Source organism: Triturus cristatus, chromosome 4_2 (genome assembly GCF_964204655.1).
Source record: "Triturus cristatus chromosome 4_2, aTriCri1.1, whole genome shotgun sequence".
NCBI lineage: Eukaryota > Metazoa > Chordata > Amphibia > Caudata > Salamandridae > Triturus > Triturus cristatus.
Window position 1 is genome coordinate 414,526,996 of NC_140586.1, and position 19,317 is coordinate 414,546,312.

At 40.8% G+C, this 19,317-nt stretch overlaps 1 protein-coding gene across 5 annotated transcripts in view; it reads left to right on the top strand.

The window, feature by feature from the left end:
- The window catches only part of AGL (amylo-alpha-1,6-glucosidase and 4-alpha-glucanotransferase), a 453,547-nt gene that overhangs the window by 132,241 nt on the left and 301,989 nt on the right, over positions 1 to 19,317 (top strand). For all 5 annotated transcript variants that reach the window (XM_085601874.1, XM_085601873.1, XM_085601871.1 and 2 more), the window contains exons 8-10: positions 6,517 to 6,643; positions 6,897 to 6,999; positions 7,101 to 7,198. In XM_085601874.1, coding sequence (XP_085458000.1) covers positions 6,517 to 6,643; positions 6,897 to 6,999; positions 7,101 to 7,198 — 328 coding nt within the window. The remainder of the gene's footprint in view (positions 1 to 6,516; positions 6,644 to 6,896; positions 7,000 to 7,100; positions 7,199 to 19,317) is intronic.

The window sequence follows — 19,317 nt, forward strand, 5'->3', positions numbered from 1 at the left end:
CCCCAGTGCAGGACTTCAAAGCACCAGAGAGTGCTCCTGCCCAGCCCCAATACACATCTGCCTGTCTGGAGAGGTGGTTACCTATTGTCCAGGCCTCCCCTGCCGGAGTTTCGGTCAGCAGTAGGAGGCCAGACCTGTGTCTGTGGCAAAGGCATCCATCCGGGGGGGGGGGGGGGGGGGATGGGGTAGTATTCCAAGATGTTTGACACCAAACACGACATGTTTTGGTGCAGCCATTCCAAAGTTGGCATTTACCGCGAGGTTATAATACACTTAAGAGTATATGGTATGGCCATATCACAGAACATAAATGTTGAAATATCGCGCACTCCTTATTTAATCTCTGAGTGTAGTATAATTTTGATGGGTAGCGGCGTGCTGCTAGAGGAGCGACCCCTAAACCAAGGTCGAAGAAATAATGAAAGTAGCACTAACCCATCCAGGGTGGTGTCCCTCTATGCGCTCAGCATTGTGGTGTAACAAAGTTACCAATTTTGGTGCTGATTAGATCAAAGTTCATTTATTCATGATTAGAAATTCATTGTTCTGTCTAGCAAATTATCACATGTTGTGTCAACAACGGTACTGACGGATATCCTCTATGCATTTCGGGTAAAACCCTTCATCCGGAGGAATCCTATAAACAGAAACAAGAGATAAAGAAGCATGTCCCCTCATAGGATTCATTGTTCAACCAATTAACGTTAACTGACAAATTAATGCATTAACAAATGGATAACACAATGTTTGGCCACGTGTACCAACCGAAATATCAAACATAAAAAAGTGCGCAAAAGACATCTAAGGAAACGCTATTGAGAAGAATTACAAAAACGTGTGAGTGAATTTACCGCGTGTAAGTCGTGCTGCGAAATAGATGCGGTGATAGCGGTGTTTTAAATAAAATACGTGAATAATAAATAAAATACGTGCCAAGATCAAGTGAGATAATCCATCGTGTGTGCAAAGTATCCTGGAAACAACATACACCGTGAGATAGAACCCCAGACCAGTGCCGAGTAAGGTCGTGAATGTTACCTCAGTTCACCCGTTCGAATGAGCGTATCCAAAATGCTCTAATCCAGAAGACCGTTAGTGAGCGTGTGGCCATGTTAAGTATATGAATAATAAACAGAGGAAGGAGACTCTAGTTGTGGCGGCCATCTTAGAGCAGGAAACCATGCATGACGTTAATCGATAACAACAACTTAACTGAAAGAACTTGTGAACGATTAAGTGCAATGTGACCAAAGGTTAAATAAAGTTTGAAATGATAAGTTAGAATCAACAATGTAAAGTAAAGGTTAAAAGAAAGTGTATTGGGAAAAAACAATAAAGTTGTGAAGAATCAAGAAGAAACAAACAGTAAAGTTAAGGATAGGTAAGAAAGGGTAGATAGAAAACAATAGAGGTGATAACATTTTAAGCGTTGCAAGTCCATTGACTGTAAAAACTTTTGGGCGTTCTTGCAGGCATCAATGCAAAGTCAAATAAAGCAACTCAGTTCGAGGCGATCATTCAGTCCAAGGGGTACCATGGAGTTCATTTTGTAAATCCAAAATGTTTCTCTTTGAATCAGAAATTTTCTATTGTCACAACCTTCTCTTAGAGGAACTGTTTCACACACTAGAAAACGTAATTGGCTGACATTATGTTTGTGTTCATTGAAATGTACAGCTACTGTCGATTTAAGATTGTTGTTTAGGATATTGCTTTTGTGTTCATTTAATCGAGTTTTCATTTTTCTTTCGGTTTTGCCGATATAAGGCAAGCCGCATGGACACTTCAACATATAGACAACGTTTTTAGAATCACAGGTTGCAGAAACAAAAAGTTTTATGTTGTGGCCCTTAGTCGGATGTTGTATGTTCGTGCCTGTAATGATGTTGTTACAGTTCCCACAATTGTGGCAAGGTATTGTGCCCTTGTATACGGAAAAAGGCTGTGAGGGGCTCGTTGTTTTTAATACCTCCATGAAGTTTCTACTCCTTTCATAGGCAAACAATGGTTGCTGCGAAAAGATTTGGTTGAAGTCAGATTCCATTTGTAGTAGAGGCCAGTGTCTAAGAATGGATTTCCTGATGTTAAAACTTTCTGTGGAGAATTTTGTAACCATGACCATTCTTGTAGATGTGTCTGAGGATGTTGATTGTTTTTCCAACAATGTTTCCCTTTGTCTATTTAGCGACTTGTCCATGGCTGTTGTCAGTATTTGTGATGGATAACCTCGCTTTACAAAGCGTCGTTCCATTTCCAAGGTTTGTTGGGTTAGTTGTTGAGGGTCAGAGATGATTCTCTTTATCCTGAGAAATTGGGAAAATGGTAAGTGTCGTTTAAGTGATGGTTGGTGAAAACTCGAATAGTGTAGCAAGTTGTTTCTATCCGTATCTTTTCTGAAAAGTGTAGTTTGTACATGTTGATCCACAATATAGATGTGAACGTCTAGGAAATTTATGTGCGTATCACTGATGGTAGATGTGAACTTGAGTCTATCGTTGATAGTATTCAGATTCATAATTGCTTCACTCAATGTGGTTTTCGAACCTCTCCAAATTAAAAAAATGTCGTCAATGTAGCGAACAAACAGTAACAGATGATTCTCCCAAGTTGTGGTGTGCAAAATGTGATCCAACTCAAATTTGTGCATGAACAGGTTAGCGTAGCAAGGTGCTGCACAATTTCCCATGGATGTTCCATTCAATTGAAGAAAATATTGGTTGTTGTGAGAGAAATAACTGTGATAAAGCGTGAAGTGTAGTAGCTCCATTAGAAAAACCTGTAAATCATGAGGAATCTGTGATTGTAGAAGAAAATGTTCCGTAGCTTCTAACCCCATGTCATGGGGAATTGAGGTGTAGAGGGAAGTAACGTCTATCGTGCAGAGGTACATATCAGTGTCCCATGGGATGTTAAACTTGAGAAGAATGTTCAAAAAATCTGTAGTGTCTTTAACATATGTAGACATAGACTGCACGAGAGGTTGAAGATGTCTGTCTAAATATTTACCAACAGGTTCGTGAAGCGAGCCTCTAGTTGAGACGATGGGCCGCATGGGAGGATCCTGTAGATTTTTGTGGATCTTTGGTAGCATCCGTAGGGATGGACTTCTGGGAAATTTAGAGATTAGGAATTTCTTTTCTGTCTCACCAATGGTGCCCGATAGGACTGCTTTATCCACAAGATTCTGTAGAACTTGTAAGATGGTCGTTGTGGGATTGTAGTCAAGTTTTGAGTAAGTGTTAGAGTCTAACACATGTTCATCCAGTTTCCGAATGTAGTGTATGGTATCCATAGCAACCAGTGCTCCCCCTTTGTCAGCATCAAGAAAGATTATATTGGGGTTGTCAGCTAGCTTGTTTCTGTTTATAGGATTCCTCCTGATGAAGGGTTTTACCCGAAATGCATAGAGGATATCCGTCAGTACCGTTGTTGACACAACATGTGATAATTTGCTAGACAGAACAATGAATTTCTAATCATGAATAAATGAACTTTGATCTAATCAGCACGAAAATTGGTAACTTTGTTACACCACAATGCTGTGCGCATAGAGGGACACCACCCTGGATGGGTTAGTGCTACTTTCATATCACAGAACAGCCATAAGGAAGTATTTCCGAAAGCTGCAGAGGGGCTCAGCTCATGCTTGGGCACCCTCTCACATAAAACCAAGCACTCTGCCTTCAGGATTGTCAAGGCCTGCCATAGGAGTGGCTTATAGATTTATATGTGTCTGTATATATATATGTGGATATAGGTAGCCTATACCACTGTAAGGGGTGCAAGCACACCCTTACCCAGGCTGCAGTAGCAGACCTGTAGTGCCATTTTGGAGTGCTTCCCAGGGGTGGCATAATACATGCTTCAGCCCCTGGTAGGCCTCTGAGGTACCTATGCCCTAGGTACATAGTATACCATGTAGTAGGGGCTTATAAGGCACTCCAGAATCCAATTAGATATGTACCTAATGTACATGGAGTCCATTTTAGAGAGGAAGCAGCTAGGCTGTTGTCCTGATTAGCAGGGCCACAGCTAAGGCCGAAAAACAGTGAAACACCAGCAAAAAGTGGGGGTACCCATGTGAAGCAGATCCTACTCTCCTACATGCGCTACCTGAATCCCAATGTATTTGAACTGCCACAGCTCCCAGCGAAGCCCCAGCACAGGTAAACGTTCTATTAAGGTACCGACTAAAAAGGCGGTAGGGATTTCCAGGGATTTGCCACAGTTAAGCCGAAGACCCAAAATGTTCCCAAAATCATCTAGAATCCGCAACAGTCTCGGAAGGGCTTCTCGGGGGGGCGCATAGAGTAAGATGACATGTGGTGTGTCCCCGATTAGTATGCCATAGTTATGCAGTTCCCTATGCACCCAAATCGCCAATTGTAAGTGTATCCTTGTAGTCCGGCAGTAATAAACATGAATGGGAGTTCTCATTCATACACTGTTACTCTAAAACTCTCTTTATCCTTATAGTCTGGTAATAATAAACATGAATGATAAACTCTCATCCATACACTGAGACAGAGCTATTGGAATCAGTTGTGCACCCTCCACAATCACTTCTTAAAGTAGAATGTCAAGACTGCTCTTCACTCTGAGCACTTTACAATCAGTAAAACCATACACCAATGCTAGTATTGTATCTATAGAGATTTGCAACATCCAACAGATGATTCTTACTCTGAATAAGAGTCCGCTGCTCCCTGTTAATTGCACGTGTGAACTAGAATGACCCAGCAAGAAATGCGTAGCGGAACTCACCACACCCAAGAATCGAGAGAAACATGTAGATGCTTGCCTTACCATCCAGGCCCATCTGGCCTTTCTTTATTGAAAGACAGCGGCTGCGGTACTTTCCAGAACGGTGTCTCCACACCGAGAAATGCCCACTGCGAGGTCAGAGTCAGACCGGCAGCTCCTCATGCATCGGCGGTCAGAGAATGAGCACGTTTCCTAGTACGGGGGCGTACTTATAGATATGTCACTCCCAAGATGGCCCCTGCCAGAGCATCTTGGAAATGTAGCCCCAGTGACTACTCTGGCCCAAAACAAGAGGAAAATAAAGATCAACAGTGCATTACAAGGATGGGCCAGTGTTGTAGACATAGCGCATACAATGCTAGGCTCTCACAGGGACCTACATACGCATAGCAACCACCAGTGTGCCACAGGAGAGACCTCATGAGCTTTCCCACATGGCAGACCAATACTGGCAGAAGACCTGGTGCATGGGGACAGGTGTTTGCGCACTGGGCTACCACTGGCTCCTGCTATAGGGTTGGAAGCGGCAGGCCTTAGACCGGGCACTGCCAAAAGCCCGACAGTGGCACAATAAGTGTGACAAGGATGGTGGCAAAAGCATAAGGATTTGCGTGGACCTCAGAGACATCCACAAACACATCTGGATGGATTCTCCAATCAATTTCCAATATTTCGGAAACACTGGTGATGCTTAGGGTGGCTAAGTTGTTCAGTATCATGGATTTAACATCGGACTATCATTATCATGCTGATTCCAGGCACCTCATTCCTATTGTCACAACTTTGGGGGCTTACAACGTCTTAAGGGTGCCCTTCGAGTTAGCATTTGCTGTTGCTTGTTTCGAAAGGGTAAAGAAGAGGGTGCTTGAGGCAATTCCACAGTTTTTGTTTTTCCAAGATGATACATTGTTATCTGACACAGTGAGAGAAGAACATGATAGTATTTTCAGATGTGCGATTGCAGCTGTTTGGTCTCAATGTAAATAAATTCAACGTAAATTCCAGGTCAATACTGTGACCTACTGGCGCCACACCATTTCAGGGGAGGGGACCAGTTCCAAGTTGGAGTTAGCTAAATTTATCACTGATGCACCTACACCGGAGCATTGTGAGGAGGTGGTATTGTTCCTTGAACATGCAGAATTTTGTTCTTAGTTTATTGGCAACTTTGCTAGTGTGGTGTAGTCTTATGCTCAAAAACAGAGCTCTTTTTGAGTAGTCTGGGATTGCGAGTAGTTATTCCAGTCTTTCAAGAAATTCATCAGTACTTTGTAAACTCCGGAACACCTCAATACATGTAAATGAATTATTCTGACCACTGGCACTCTAGATAAGGCTCACCAAATTAACTTAGAACTGGATTTGTTTTCCTTTGTGAAAGAAGTAATAGATTGCAAAAAAGCCTTAATTGATGAGTTGCAAGATTTGCATGATCCATTCCATTTATTGCATTTGTTATAATCAATGCCTGGAAATGTAAAAACCAAAGCACACAGAGGAGTCAGCCTATTGCCTGTTCCGTTTTGTATAATTTCATTGTTAAAACTAGATCATGAAACTTGATAGTTACTTTGCCTGGTACAGCTTTGACTTTGTTACCAGATAACTAATATGCATAGGCTCAATGTACCTCATCCTCTGAAAAAGATTCACATTTTTAGTACCGTTCAAACGTTTTATCATGAAAAATAAAAGTTAAAACAATAATCGGTTCCCAACTACAATGTTTTGATGCATTTTGTTTACTTTTAGAGAATAGAAAATCTGCAGTCAAATCTGACCCAAAACAGCATGTAAAGATTATCCAGGATCCTGAATATAAACGATTTGGCTGCACAGTGGATATGAATACAGCTCTAGCAACATTCGTGCCACACAGGTGTGACTTTATTTTGAAACTCTATTCTTTGAAATGTTTATATTCGATGGTTTTGAATTCAGCATATTTACAGTCCTTTATTATTTTACCATGTTAGAATGTTTAGTGTTTGGATTTGATTTGTTAACATGTTTAGCTCGCAGTTGTTAAAGGCAACAGGCTTAAGATATGTGTCAAATCAAAACATCATGACTCTAATTCTTAAAGGTGTAAATATTTCTCATGCTGTCCTTGTTTTCTTTATTTGTTGCAGCAATGGTCCGGCTGCCATTGATGAATGTTGTAATTGGTTCCGCAAGAGACTTGAAGAGCTGAATGCTGAGAAATTTCGACAGATGAATTACCATCAAGAGCAGGTTAGTCTAAGTTTGTGATCTATTGTCATCTATGACATTCAAGAGATCATTGTTTATGCAGTTCATTTAAAATACCACCCTGATTGCTCCATTTTTTTCAGGCTGCCAATGGTGTTTTGGGAAATGTGGCCTATGAACGATTGGCTGCCCATGGCCCCAAACTCGGGCCTTTTACCAAGAAGGATCCCCTTGTCACAAGGTAGGCTGTCTTTGTTGACGTTCAAATATAAAAATGTTTGTGTAGCTAACCTACCTTACTTCCAACAGTAGTTCCTTGTGTAACTATATTTTGCACACTTCCAATCATTCTTGATATGATGTGGGGGTCCTGGTACTCTTAAGAAGCACAAAGTAGTATTTTGGTGCTGATGAGACAGCCATCAGTTTACGTGTTCCACTTGGCCTTATCAGTTGTCCTGTAGTTGCCATGCAGTAAATATCCTGATTATTGTTTGACTGCAAGCATGTAAAATATTACATTGAACCTCTGCTCTTTCGCCTTATAATACTCATACAACCTTCTCACACAGAGCAAAACCAGAGTCCTTTATTCCATCTCCGGCACTGTTCAGCCCCTTGTTTTTTTCATGAATGTTTAAGATATGAAGGAACATTGAAACACTTAATAGTAAACCCTCCATGTTATTGTACAACCCACAACAATGGTAGATCGTTTTTAACAAGTTTGAGCCTGAGGGGAGAGGATGTAGCCTTACGGCTGGAGCAGTCGACTTCGGAGCTGGGGAACTGGGTTCGAGTCTCGGCAACGATGCTCAACCTCCTGTGATTCTGGGCAAATCACTTAATCTCCCCGTGCCTAACAAAAAATAAATGTGTCCTCGTGTAAGGCAACTGGTGCCATTTAAGACGCTCTGATAACCGAATTCTCTGGTATAATTCGCACTATATAAAAATCTAAAAAAAATAAAAAAAAATACTCGTTTCCATATTTTGAATGGAGCTCATTACATTTTGGTCTTTCATTGATCGACTATGCATTTGTTCAGGTTTGGGACCATTTTTCATTGTTGGGTATTCTACAAAAAGTGTTCTAGTTTCCCCAGGGTCGTAATTATAAGTCCTCCAGCAACATTATTTGCACATTTTGCTCTACTCTTGTGATACTTAGCCATTTTTATTCAATTCTGAAAGTTCGATTTTTATAAAACATTTTTCAGTTTCATCTCTTCTTACCTGGAGGAGTGGTAAGATTTGAGCACTTTTTGAATTTATTAATGAAAAGCGTTTGTTTCTGTTAAACCACACTATCTTCCAAAGAACATCTCTCAGTTTCATAGTCATCTGTACATAAAATCTCTAGTCTCAGTTATGCTTTTTTATCCATTAAAGGCTGAAGTGAAGCTTCTCTGATTTCATGTATATGTACAGAAAACATCAAAGTGTTCAAAATCAAAGTCTTTACCAAGCAAAATATATCTAAATGAAAGTATCCTGCCTTTCATTCTCGATAAATACTATAGGCCCTTATAGCACATTTTGTTGCAGTGGCAGGACAAGAGATCAGCAGAGAGCCTACATGGTTTTCCCTTCATACCTTCTGGAAACACGTTTTTTATTGACGCATTCAACCCTTCTGAACTCTTCACAGAAAATTCAGTCAACAAGAGTATCTGACATCATTTGCAATTAAACAATAGTTTTTTCAAGGCTGCACGGTTGAGTGTTATTGGGACAATTAATACAAGAATGAAGTGAGAAATAGGATATGAACACTGTTGGAGAAAGGAGAACGGAGGACATGCAATAGTATGAGTGAAATTATCCTCGGTTGAGTTCCATATAAAATTCCTCGTGTAGCTGTAGGGCTAGATGGACGAATCTCTTCTTTCTCACTTTTCTTCTTTTTAGGGTGTAAATGCAGACTTCATAATTACCTCTGTGAATTAGCATCTCGGAAAAACAGTAATTCCGTCTGCAGTCTTTCAACAAAAGGATTATATGGGTAGTCTGAAAATTCAGTTCTGGGCCTGTGAGCACCAGGACAAAAAAAATTTGTGTTAGTTTTTGTTTTTATATATGTCTATCCTGTGTCATCGATTCTCTGCAGTCCATCTCTGCTTGCTTAATAGGGTATCCAACATGTTTTTACATTGCTGGTGTAAAGATTCTTCTTTCTTTAGGGATTATCAAATTCCTAATAAATGTCTCAAGAAATCCCCTTCGAAGACTTTTGTCTATGTGAACTTCAAAGCTTTTCATTTGTTTTTACCCAACGGATTCTTCATAATTGTTAGTCTGTGGAGTTTGAGAGAAATATTGTTCTTTGTATTAATATAATATCAGACCCTTGGTTTAATTTCTCTTGCTACACGTTGTGTACAAGCTGGTCTTAAGAACGCCTACTAATGTTTGTTGATCTGGTTTAGTTTCTGTTAGCAACTTCTTTATTCAGTTAATTGCTAAGCCCCAACGAACATGTGGAGGAATAAAGCCTTGCATACATACCACTTTGTGATGTGGCCACAGTGCAGGTATTCAACAGGGTTTATTCTGGATTCCAAACAATCAGAACCCCCATCATGTTTCTATATGATTCAATAATTGTTTCTGAAATATTTCCCAAATACCTAGCATTGTTCCCACTTCAGTACTACATCTCCAACATTTATATGATACATTCACATATACACAGTGAAGTCTATGAGATGTAAGGTACTACCTCACCCTGATTTCATATTCATTTTCTTTATGATGTAGGCTTCGAAGGCTTTTAGGCATAGTTTGCCAGCTTTGACTCCCATTGTAATTGGTATCGCCATTATTTTTCAACTTTCCTCTGTTGTCAAGATTGTTTTATAGAATATTTTCTAAATGTTTGAAACTAAGCCATTTGTGGATTCAAATCTGGTCAGAAATGTTTTAAAGGCGGTGATTTGTTTCATGGCTGTTACTTTGTTACATAGTTGGAGTGCCCAATGTTGCAGGTGAGTGTATTGGAGTCTGTCCTGTTCAGTCACTTTAAGGGTATGTTTACAGTTCATAAAGGACTTAACATCATCTCTCAAGAAGAGATCCTTTAGCATAAGACACTCCTGTAGCCTCCATGTCTTAAATGTTTTTCCGTCCATTCCTGTCCGTCCTTTACCGCAGGGAGGGTTGTGTCTGGTTCTGTGTTCGGGAGGAGTACATCATCTGTATAGAGAATAATTTTGTGTTCACTTTCAGCCAAGTCAAAGTTGCATTTATTTCTCGGTTACTAAAAACCATTACCATCATTAAGTTGCAATCCATTTAAAGCAAAAGACATCAAAGCAGTTTCGAGTATGTCTAAATTAAGTGCAAGTTATATGCAACACAGATTAACCTAGGGCTGTTTCAAATTCTAAAGACATTCTGTTGATCTTCAATTAATAACAAACTTTTTTCCAAATCATTAGTATTCACAAAAACTGAGAACTGAATAATAAGATTTAACAACTGAACTGATGGAGACATGATTAAAGAATGCAAAAACATTTGCCAATATTAACTTAAACTTGCAGCCAAGTATACAGTAAAGCACATTAGTTCACCGGAAAACTACATGTCCACCAGAGCAAATGAATCACTAATCCCTCGCTGAGTGGTAAAACATTTGTCTTAAAATTTTCCCTGAATTAATTTTATAAAATTGGTGATAACATATAGAATTAGGTGCCATTAATTCAATATTTATTTATTTTGAAAGTTTTATATAGCGCGAACATGACCACCGAGGGTATCAGAGCGCTTTACAGATTATGCAACAAACGGGTAAAGAAAAAACAGATTATGCATCGTAGTGTATGAACATGACCACCGAGGGTATCGGAGCGCTTTACAGATTATGTATCAAACGGGTAAAAAACAGAATATACATCATAGTGTATGAACATACAAAACAAAATAACCAAAGCGACAAAATAACAGTCTAAGATTATCCAACACTCGTGAGTGCAAGGAGAGCACATCATCAGGCAAATCACAGATTAGAACTGTCCGACCTAATCGTGAACCAGGTGTAAGAGCCAGAATCAACTGGTATGGGCCTAGAAACCGATGCAGGTGCCAGGCAGAATTTCTTCATCAGGAGCCCTTTGACCTTTTTCTTGAAGAAGGTAGTAGAAGGATTCACCCTGACTTCGGGGGGAAGGGAGTTCCAGATCCTCGGAGCCATCCCTGAGAAGGCTCAGTTATAGGTCTTCTTTTTCTTGAATTTCTGAGGTTTAAGCAAAAGGGTACGGGTGCTTCTGGAAGCTCTAGACCTACAAGAGAGTTCCAGTTTCTGTGCTAGATATACCGGGGTCTTGAAGTGAATGGCTTTTTGAGACATGCATGCAATTTTTAACTGAATCCGAGCTTCACATGGAAGCCAATTCAGTTCCCGCAAGTTCGGAGAGATGTGGTGGAATCTTTTTGTACCAGTTAAAAGCCTAGCAGCGGAATTAAGGGTAGCCCTAAGAGGAGTAATATCTGCAGTAAGTGATGTATATTCATCCTGATAAAATAAAAACTAGACCTAGGATGCACGTTGAAGGGGACTCCCAATCCCAGACTGCCTGGATCGGGATTACCCAGCTGGTGCGGGCTGTGATTTCTGGGAGAACGCCACCTGGCATATAAAACCAGCCCTGCACCACCACAGCGCAGGACGTGCGTTGAAGGGGACTCGAAATCCCAGTCTGCCTGACTCCCTTTTACCGAGTTGTCGGGACGTGCCCCGGCAAAGCTCCTGAAGGTATAGTGTTTTATTTTCATAGCTTGCTGGCAGAAAAATGGGGAAAAGAAAAGCTCTGAACAGCCCGGCGGACAGGTCTGTGCAACCTAAATTGCCAAAACTTTCAAAGCAGCCAACCTCTTGGAATTATTAAGGGTAGAAGACGAATGTTGGGTGTTCCCTATTACCCTGACCATAGAACCCTCCCACAAGATGAGTTCAGCTGCTCTTCAGATTGTGGACATTGTGGTCTCATATGGTTTGAGACCTTGCAATGTCCGATTTCTTTCAGATACGGCTGTTAAATCTACATTCAAGATGGCTAACTGTAATAGCCACATTGATATATACTGATGCACTTGCAGGGGTGACATGAAATTAGTGACATGAAAGTTGCTGATCGTTATGAGTGGCCATTTCCCGATTATACTCCAGGGGGAACAGCCAAGGATAAAGGATCTGTAATGTGTAGGCTACCCCTAGCTATTCACTCCTATTGCCTTGACTAATAACAAACAGAATGTCAGATGGGAGGTTGTTTCTAAATCCAAGAAAGCTATCCTTTATGACCTTTATAGTATTGTTATTAGTGAATTGGAATGGTTTGAACTGCAGAGCTTGACTCCGTCTCAGATTACGAGTTTCCATAATAATCTTTTTGGGAAATTGGGAAATAAATTCATGAAAGACTGTAAAAAGGGTATGGCCGTTTACTCAGTGAGCATGAACTAATGGTTTGATGTTTCATGCAAAATTGCTAAGAAGTCTCTGATTTTAGCCTCGAGGAGTAACCAAAGATCAGAGATTATAGGTAAGATTATTAGAATTAGTAAAGCTCAGTGGGAGGCTGGTATCTGGGAGGATTCCCTGATTCCCACACAGTGACAGAAGAGTGGGTTAAACATTTTTCAATTCTATATGCAGATGTTAACATTGATCAAGCCAAAACAGTTATCCCATTCCAAGGACCTAATGATTCCCTGAAGAATCCGGCAAGACCCTTTACTCCAGAGGAAACTATTGTCACCACACAAGCCCAAAAAGTAGGGAAGGTGCCTGGGTTGGATAGAGTTGCGGCTGATTTATTGTGTTCGGAACTAGTGATTTGGGGACTGTTAGTAAATGGCATGTCAAATGCTTTATTGGGAGGTGCCCCAGTTTCAAGCTCCTGGAAAGGAGCTGTAATAATTCACATATAGTAAAAGGGAGATAAATCAACCCCGGGGAGTTATAGGCCCATAAGCCTAATTGATAAAATTCAGTTCACTTATAGCAGGCAGATTTTGAACTGGCTGTGGGAATGGATTGTTGCGAGTCAAGTGTTGTCTCGCCTCCAGGTGTGTTTTGGGCAAAACACTAGCTCTATTGATCAGACAATGCAGTTCCTATCCATTTAATGGAAAAATGTGGATATCGATCTGGGGTCGTTATTTGTGACCTTTGTGGACCTTTGTGTCGCATTTGATCTTGTCCCATGAACAAAGTGTTGGGAGGTCCTGCAAGGCATAGGGGGTCCCTTTGGGTTTATTATCCTTAATACAAGCTTTGCACTTGGATAACAATTGCTTAATTTGAGCCAGTGGTTTCCGGTGCTCGGCACGGGCACTTAATTGCCAACTTATGATAGCTGCCACATGGTGTGAAATATAAGGATGAGCAGAACAACCGTTTTTTTTTATTAATTCAATATAAATTAAAAATGCCACCCAAGCTGTTCTTATAGCTTTGGGGTCCTCAAAGTCTGAATTGTCACACTTGTAGCAGTGTGATGGTTAGTAGTTGTGCAAGTACTGTCATTGTCAGTGCTGACAGTGGCAATGTCTGGTGCTAGCTGCAGTGGCCTCTTGAAGAGGGCCTGGCACTTATTTTGTTTACAAATTAAGCACTGTGGATACTATGCAAGGGTGGGGTGCGGTGGGGACCAGAGGAGAATTGACTGAGGCCATTCCTATTAGAAGAGGAGTCAAGCTAGGATGTATCCTGTCCCCCACTCTTTTTCTTTTATTTATAAAGGGATGCATCACTTATCTGTTTGATTGTAAAAATGATTTGCCTAAAATAGAGGGACACAAATTTCCAGGTTTCCTCTTCGCAGATGAGACCTTACTCCTCTCCAAAAAGGGAATATCTACTCTTTTGCCAAAATTGAATCTGTTCTGCAAGGTACATGGCCTAGATATCAATAGTAATAAAACCAAATACATGGTGTTTAGTCACCAGAGGAGAATAAAGGGAAAAGTATTGGTTGAGGGTGTGACACTGGACAGAGTAAAGGAATGTGACTTTCTGGTAGTGAGAATATGGATTCGCACAGCTGGCTTACCCAGATAGAAAAAAGTATTATCCCTTAAGCAGAGGGCTGGGTCTATCTTAAGGTTCGCCAATAGGGCATCCACCTTTGCGATCACCCATTGAAATATACAAGAGTCAAGCTTGCAGAGCGGAATTGTGGGGACACTGCAATCTTTCTCTCCTTGAAAAAGCAGAAAATGTTTTTGTTAAGTCTCTGCTTATACTTTCCACTAGCACCCCAATGCTGCCAATAAGACTAGAACTTAATCTTCGATCTATTTTGCTTGTGGCTACATTAAAACCCATTTTATATTGGATCAGGTTGTGGACCAATTAAGAAATGGGTCCTTATAGGGATCGTGTAAGAGTTTAAAAACAGTGAGTACCATCCCCTGGATACTACTTATAAAATTGTGGCTCCTCAAGTCGGGTCTAAAGGATTATTGGTTCCATCCTAATTCACTAACTCGTAATGCCAGAGAAAAAGCAAAAACAGCTTATTGGAATTTTGTGCTAGGAGCAAAGATTTCTGCACCTGAATTCAAGCCTGTTATGGACTTTTTAACCAATCCTGACCCACAAGAACGTTACATTAAATTCTTATTGGGGATTCTGCCGTTCACTGATTTTACAGAGGACAAACACGCGCATTTCTATTGTTCATTCTATTTATTGCTATTTGTCCTCAATATAGTATAGTAGGATAAAGGCACTTAAAAGAGTTGGATATAGAAAAGTTTTTATTAGATAATAGTTTTTTCTTTCCAAGACATGAGTTGAATTTTATGGAATTAATATATTATAACTGCTCTGTCTACTAAATACTATTCTAGGTGATTGGGAATATAATATGAAAGCCTATTGTTCCAAGTTTTTTAGTATTTGGTACATAGAAGACTGTTTTTAAATATTATTTTATGCTGCAATTGTATTTTATGATAATGTTATATATATGAACTTAAATATTTTTGTACTAAGAGAGCCGATCTTTAAATACGACAGGAGAATAATCATATCTGAAATTAAAACCCACTGATTTTAAATGCTTTAGTCACTTCTTTAATCAGTGGTGTCTTCCTTATGTAGGAGGCCAGTGGCTCAATCACAAGGTGAGATAGTATGGTAATGGACATCCCTGATATAGATATATATAATCTCTCCTGTGAGCTGACGCCTCTCACCCATGCTTTGGCCTTCAGGGAGCGATAGTCAGCCAGTATCCATCCTTTTTCAGTAGCCACACCACAACCACCCTGCTGAAGACTTCTAGAAACTCCCAACTTAACCTGTCAAATGCTTTCTCATCTTCCAATGCAATCAGGGCGGCTAGAATATGCTTCTGCTGTGTTTTTCTATCAGATGTGCTACTCTCTGAAAATTGTCCGTTCCCATTCTTCCCTGCATAAATCCCACATCAAGCAAGGCCCACAGTATTTTATCCTTCCTGCTAGTCAGCACCTTGGTAACTATTTTTGCATCTGCATTTTGCAGAGCCGTAGTGCAATAGGATTCAGAAGCTGTGGCATCTTTCCATGGTTTAGCGAGAAGAGAAATCTTCACCTTACACATCAAAAGTGCAATTCCGAAGATACGGTTAAATGAATGAACAGGATTGCCAGTGGCCAATGCAATAACGATGCATTTTCTTGATAGAAGTTTATTGGTATATGCCATATGCTTTGTTCATCTTTATTGCCTTCATTGCAGCTAATATCTCTTAAGCCTTTAAGGGCTACCCAGTTCCTTTTTCCATTGTTAATGGAATTTACTTCTTGGGTTCTGTCTAGAAATGTAACTATTTAATTTCTATCTAGCAGCTCTGCCAGGTATAGAAATTGATAAAATGTAATGAAAGCATCTCTTTTCACAATTTATTCATTTGTAATAATTCCTTCTACTATCTTGACTTCAGTTTTATATGATTTCACCGTTAATGCTCTAAGTTTCATGGCTAAACGATTATCTGCTTTCTTACCTTTCTCATTAAAAGACAATTTCAGTGTAAGGAGTCCTGCCTTTTTAGTGTTTAACACTAGAAATTGGGCTTTAATCACAGTGATATCCCTAGCTACCTTGAGTGCGGGGGACTATGTATGCTTCTTTTCTAATTTTTTAATGTGGCATAGCACTTTAGTTTCCGACAGCCGGTTTTCTCGGCAGGCTCTGTGCGAAATCTCTATGGCTATGCCCCCTTATTGTGGCTTTTAAAGAATGCCATTGTATGTGTTAGTGTCTTGTGGGTGGTTCTCAGGCACTTTGGTTTTGTATGCCTTAACTGAGTTCCTACCTGTGATCAGGTCTCTTAAAAAAGCATAAGTATCTTCCAGGTGGCCCGACTATGTTCTGGTCTGTTTCTCTAATATTCTATCTCCAGCTGCAAATGGTCTAAAATAGTAATAGCACCCTGAGCAGTTTATCTAATAGTGTCCTAGATAGGAAGAGGTAGTCAATACAAGAATATGTTCTGTGGACTTGGAAATAAAATTAATAATCCTTCTCTCGTGGGTTTGTATACCTTGCAAGCATCAAATGACCTTTGCCCTATAAAATATTCCCTTAAGCATCGTTTTCATGTTCATAGATGCCTGGCCCGATCTATCTAGCTCCTGGTCCCATACCAAGACACGATCCATTCCCAGGACCAAAATACCACTTGCTATCCCAATATGATCCCCGATTGCTTATGTGAGAAAGTCCTCTTGCTGCACATTGGGGCCATAGATAGTAATACATGTGTACATTTCTCCCTGCAGCTTTTGGGTGAAAACAATGAAGTGCCCTTCGAGTCTTTGACAGTTGTTCCATGGCCCACAATCAGACTGCGTTTAAATAAGATCAGTGCTCCTGCCGTTTTGGTCTTAACTGACACCCAGAATTGCTGGGAAATTTTGTTTATGTCTCATTTGGTTTGTGTCCGCTTTAAGGAGATGTATTTCCTTGAGAAACAATATTTCTAGGTCTGAATGTATTGTATGTTTCTAGACCCTATGTAGGAAAGTGCCCCTTTTTGATGTGGTCACCCCCACTTTTTTGCCTGGGACATGATGTGATTTTGACTGGAAGTGCACTGGGTTGCTACTAACCAGGTCCCAAGTGCCAGATCTCATTCCCCAAAATTGTATAATTGCTTCCCCACTTTGCAACACCTTTAGCACTCTGTAGGTCCCTAGTAAATGGTACCTCTGGTACCTAGGGCTTGAGTTACTTAAGAGGGTCCCGAAGGGTTGCAGCATGAATTGTGCCACCTTCTGGGATCCCTCACTACACTCAAGCAGGGCTGCCATTGCAGGCTGCGTGTTTTGATGCAGACAAAAGTGAAAACACAACATGAAACACCTCCGTGTGCCATGACCCCTAACACTGTATGCAAAATTTGTAAGCTAGCCCTATAGTCGGCCTAATAGCCCTAAGGCAGGTTGCCTGGAAATGTGAGGACATATTTGCTTGAGCAGATCTGCCCATGTGCTGGTCAGTTCCATTGCTGCTGTTACAAGTTATCAGGGACAACATTTTACCCCAATATGCTGGTCACTGGTGGAAACAAGTTTTCCGGCTACATGATGGCTTCACTGGAAATAGGGATGTTTGGTATCAAAGATCTCATATTTACAAACCCGCCCTGATTCCAATGGGGGATTTGTGAATGCTTAAGTACAGAAGGATATGCTGTAAATTTCTGTTTGCGTATGGTGCTTATGTGGGGAAGAGCCAATTCTTGAGTAGTTTTCCGAAGATAAGGTGGTTGTCGGTGGATCTTATGTTGGGGGGGTAAAAAGTTCCATAGTTTGGCTGCTTGAACAGAGAAGGATGTGCCACCCATGTTTTTTTCTTGTATCTTGGGATTTTGAGGTGAAATGCCCCTCTAGAGCGGAGGTTCCTTTGTTGAATGTGTTTGGTGATTTTATTCCTGACGAAGAGCGGTCCCATTCCATGTATTGCTTTATGGGTGATACAAAGTAGCTTGAACATGGATCTTCTGGCAACCGGTAACCAATGCAGGGCTTTCAAGGCAGGTGAGATATGATCTCGTGGTTTGATATGCAAGAGTAGTCTGGCAGCCGAGTTCTGAATCCGTTGTGGTCTTCATGGTTGTTAAAGGTGATTCGTGGTAGAGGCTATTGGCGTAATCGAGTTTGAACAGAACAAGGGAGTTGGTAGCTTGGACCTTGTGTGGAAATCCCAAATGAGGGAAAATTTATTGCAGTGTTTTTATAGTGACAAAGCTTGATCTCAATAGCTTGAAGTCCATGGTCATTCCGAGGTTTCTTACTCCCTTCGATATTTTAGGCGGTGATCCCAGTTCATCAGGCCAGGCGGCAAGCGGGTCATAATGTTTCCAATCGCCACACATGAGTATTTCCGTTTTGGAACCATTCAGTTTGAGATGGCTCCAAGTCATCCACCGACCCAAGGCTCTGAGACAACTGAACATTGGGGATTTTCCAATGTCTTTGGGGCATTCCAGTTGAAGTATTTGTGTCATCTGCATAGTTATAGCACGTGAGGTGAAATTGATTGATCAGTACTGGTAATGACTTCATGTTGATGTTGAAATCATGGGCTAGATGATAGATCCTTGAGGGACCCCTGCTTTTGTGGAGTATGGTTTGGACGAGAAAGGTGTGGTATGGATGGCATTAGTTCTGTTTCGAAGGTAGGACGTGACCAGTCTAGAGCAGTTCCCTCTATGCCGGCTTCATAGTGTTTGAGTGTCATGGTCAACCATGTCAAAGGCAGCCAAGAGGTCCAAGAGGAGTAGCACAGCAACCCTGTTGCCATCTAGGGTATTCTTCAGGTCATTCCAGATGGCAAGGAGGGCAGATTTAGTGCCTCTTCTTGGACTAAATCCTGTTTGGAAGTCTGAAAGTATGTCATTCTTTTCAATGAATTGTGACATCTGGGCGAACACGGCTCTTTCTATCAGTTTACCCAGGAAAGGTCCATTTGTAATGGGTCTGTAGTGGTCAGGGTCAAGCGGGTCCAAGTTTATTATCTTCAGTAAAGGACATGTGTGTGACTTTTTGAGTTCTTCTGGAAATATTCCAGTAGTTAAGGAATCGTTGAGGATGATTCTTACTGGAGTGGCAGCAGAGGTTGTTAAAAGAATTGTCTTGAAACTTTGTGGTGAACACGGTTCAGAAGGGCTGCCGGCAGGCCTGCTTGCCTTGACCAGGTCCATAAATTCATCATGTAAAATGTGTTGGAAGGAACGGAGAGGCTGGGTTAGAGTATTCTTGGATTGTCATGTACAAGGGTTAGTGCTGGTCGTTTGTTTCTGTTTTAAGTATGAGTCCAATGTGTCCGTGTAATGATTTGCCAGTTTGTCTGTG